Consider the following 3,903-nt stretch of genomic DNA (forward strand, 5'->3'; position numbering starts at 1 on the left):
ATTTCTTTTATTTTCAATCAACTAATAGTCATATGTATTTAATTATTTTCAACAGTTATTTTTTTATTTATTTTTTTATTTTCAATCAATATATTTAATAATTTTTAACAGTTATTTTTTCTTATATATAAAATTAATTTTTTAATATATAATATTTACTTTTGAATTTTNATTTTCAACTATTTCTTTTATTTTCAATCAACTAATAGTCATATGTATTTAATTATTTTCAACAGTTATTTTTTTTATTTATTTTTTTATTTTCAATCAATATATTTAATAATTTTTAACAGTTATTTTTTTTATATATATAAAATTAATTTTTTTAATATATAATATTTACTTTTGAATTTTTCTTTTTCTTATTTTGTTTTTTGTTCTTTCTTTCTATTTTTCCCTTTTTAACTTCAATTTTTTTTTTCAAAAAATAAATAAGAAGTCTGTTATGTTATTATCTTTATAAAATCGTGAGTTTTATTTACGGTTTATAATAAGTATTTAATAATTAGGCACTCTTGTTCTAATTTTTATAAATTTTTTTACTTTAATTTAAAGTTTATATTATATTATTATATTATCTTTATTTTATATGATTTTTGACTAATTTGAATTAAAAATTTTAATTATTAATTTATATTAGTTATTTAATAAATATATGATAATGACTTTAAGTCTTTAAATTTATCGTCCCTGCTTTGAAAGAACTAACCCCATAGCTCCTCTGCGCCTTACCTGGATGAGCAGTTACCGATCCCGCACCTATTATATCGCCTCTCAGCTGCCTATCCGCAACTTTCACTACGATTCTCCGAGAACTTTCCCATTCAGCATGGAAATGGCTTGACTCATCTCATCATGTTCTCTGAATCTCACGAAGGCAAAGTTAATCATTCGTTCCCGGTGAGCCCTTGGAAGGAACACGTCCACCACCACCCCTGCTTGATCAAAGAACTCCTTTGAGTACCTCGATGTGACCCATGGGCTCAGATTATCAACAAAGAAATGAGAAAAACAAGCCTACAAATTTGATTTACATGGAACACATGTTCATGAATAAGTTAAACAAGTTTTCACTGTATAGCTGTACCATAAAGAAAAGAAAAAAAAGCTTATATATATGATTCACATGGAATACATGTTCAATGATTTTGAGGATGTTTTCGAAAGATTATAGAGGCGTGCGTGCGATTTAATATAATAGCAAGTTGCACATTCGTTAGGATCAACAAGGGTTACTCTTAGGAAATCAATTTTGATATTTCATCGTATGTATGCAAAATGTTACATTTATTACTTTTGTTTTCAACAATTTCGAGTTTAAAGTAACTAATTAACTAAGGTAGATTGGTTTATAAATCAAGACAATTTTAATTTATGGCAAAGTAGTCGAGTTGTATAATTAGTTTAATCAAGCACAAGGCTATGTACAATAACGTATATAGCTAAAACTTAATATCGTCGGCATATAAACCAAAAAGTTAGTGGTTCGATGCGGGTCAATTTTTTATTGTGACTGATTTGAGATAAAGACAGACATTCAACATCATTGCCAGAACCATGTACTTGTCTATTGTTTTAATGTGAAAAATGAGGAAAAAAGATTTATATTCCGTACAAACAAAATAATTCACGAGTAAAATTAATGACAGGATACAGTTTTATAGATCAGGAAGGTGGCTAGCAGGTAGCAGCCCCGTGTCATGCTATATGTAGTAGTTTGATATAAAACCAACGTATGTGGATGAACACTTCACACATCTCAATAATGTTGATAGCTAATTTCTCTCAATTAGAATGGCTTTCCGGCATTCTTCTTTTCCTGCTCCCAGTGTTCACGTACCTTCTTCTAAAGAAGAAGAAGAAAATGGGAGGTATTAAGCTTCCTCCGAGCCCTCCAAAACTACCTATCATTGGAAACTTGCATCTATTGGGGAACTTCCCTCACCGCTCCCTTGAAAAATTGTCCAAAAAACATGGCCCCGTCATGTTATTGCAGCTAGGTAGCATACCTACTGTGATTGTTTCATCAGCCAAAACCGCTAAACAAGTCCTCAAAACTCATGACATTGATTGTTGCACCCGCCCTGCCTCCCCTGGGCCAAACAGATTTTCCTACAATGGTCTAGACGTGGTGTTCGCATCATATGGTGATTATTGGAAGGAGATGCGCAAATGTTTCGTTTCCGAGCTCTTAAGCATGAGGAGGGGAAGATCTTTTGCAGATGCGAGGGAAGCTGAGGTTGATAAATTGATCACCTCTCTATCTCAGGCTTCTCCAAAGCCGTTCAACCTCGATGAAAAAATATTTGCTCTCGCAGATGGTATCATTGGTACGGTTGCTTTCGGTAAGATATATGGAAAAGACGAATTCCAGAATCAAGTATTTCAAAATGTTCTTGGTGAAGCCATGAACATGTTGGCTAGCTTCTCAGCAGAGGATTTTTTCCCAAGGATAGGCAGGTTTATAGATGCTTTGACAGGATTTCATGCTAGGCTTGAGAAGAGCTTTTACGAGCTTGATGCTTTCTTGCAAATGGTGCTTGACCAACATCTTGATCCTGCAAGGCCTAGACCAGAACATGAGGATCTTGTTGATTTCTTGATTAGATTATTTAAAGATCAAAGCAGCACTTTCAAGGTCAGGGAGAACAATGTTAAGGCAATGCTCTTTGTAAGTACTCTTGCATGTTTCTTGTATTAGATTTTTACAAAGAAAAGATTTAGGAACAAATTGGTTGAATTTATTTCCTTCCTTCTTCCTCTTTGCAGGATACATTTGTTGGCGGTATAGTCACTACTTCTGTTACAATTTTATGGGCAATGTCAGAGCTGATCAAGAACCCAAGAGTGATGAACAAGGTGCAAGCTGAAATAAGAAATTGCATTGGAAGGAAAGCAAAAGTAGAAGGAGAAGACGTTGCAAAACTGAAGTACCTAAAAATGGTTGTTAAAGAGACCTTCAGATTACACCCACCACTCACTATGTTACTCCCCCGAGAGGCAATGCGCCATTTCAAGATTGGTGACTATGATATACTTCCTAAAACAAGAATTTTGGTTAATGTTTGGGCTATTGGCAGAGACCCCAACAATTGGGAAAACCCCGATGAGTTTTACCCTGAAAGATTTGAGGAAAATGATATCGACTTCAAAGGGTCAGATTTTGATTTGCTACCTTTCGGGGCTGGTCGTCGGATTTGCCCTGGATTGGCAATGGGAGCCACGAATGTTGAGTTCACGTTGGCTAACTTACTGCACTGTTTCGATTGGGAGTTGCCCAGTGGGATGAAGAGAGAGGATATCAGCATGGAAGAAGAAGGTCGACTTACTTATCAGAGGAAGATACCCCTCTGTCTTGTGCCAATAAGAAACAATGGCCAAAACTTGAATTCAGTTTGAACAGAGCGGAGAGAACTACCAAAACTATACATATATATATATATATATATATATATATGTATAGCATAGAATTGTATTACTAGTAAGTGACATTTGCCTTGTGAAAATCTCCTGCTTTTCTCAGAGAAATAAACATTAATGGTAGTTTCTCTCTTCGTTTCACTTCTCTGATGAAACTTTGAATGATGTCTATCAATTTCATGCCTTCTTAATTGCAACACTTCTCTCTCAATCAAACACATTGTAAGCAATCCACATACTAACAAATAAGACCATATATACTCGATTTCCTATTCATTTGAGCAAGAGTCTGATCATCTTCTAAATTTAGCCATGGGTATTGCATTAATTAGTTCGTAAACTGAATTATAACTAATGAGAAAAAGTCACTTTGTTATACTGAATAGAAATCTCTTGCCCCACCTTCCTGTCTCATTTTTACCCACCAATAAAATGCTGTCACGTTACACAATAAAAGAGAATAATATTAGTTCTCACATTAAC

General features: G+C 33.8%; 1 protein-coding gene across 1 annotated transcript; it reads left to right on the forward strand.

Annotated features, from left to right (window-relative positions):
- Positions 1,768-3,558, forward strand: LOC18611549 (4-hydroxyphenylacetaldehyde oxime monooxygenase). The gene is made up of 2 exons (XM_018115540.1): positions 1,768-2,671; positions 2,770-3,558. The coding sequence occupies exons 1-2, from the start codon at positions 1,865-1,867 to the stop codon at positions 3,397-3,399; spliced, it is 1,437 nt and encodes a 478-aa protein (XP_017971029.1). The 5' UTR covers positions 1,768-1,864; the 3' UTR covers positions 3,400-3,558.

Source organism: Theobroma cacao, chromosome 1 (assembly GCF_000208745.1).
Source record: "Theobroma cacao cultivar B97-61/B2 chromosome 1, Criollo_cocoa_genome_V2, whole genome shotgun sequence".
NCBI lineage: Eukaryota > Viridiplantae > Streptophyta > Magnoliopsida > Malvales > Malvaceae > Theobroma > Theobroma cacao.

Bases quoted from the DNA above. Each gene is read 5' to 3' on its own strand.
- LOC18611549 (XM_018115540.1), top strand. From the start codon at position 1,865: ATGGGAGGTATTAAGCTTCCTCCGAGCCCTCCAAAACTACCTATCATT. The intron at 2,672-2,769 runs GTAAGTACTCTT...TCCTCTTTGCAG, and splicing joins ATGTTAAGGCAATGCTCTTT to GATACATTTGTTGGCGGTAT.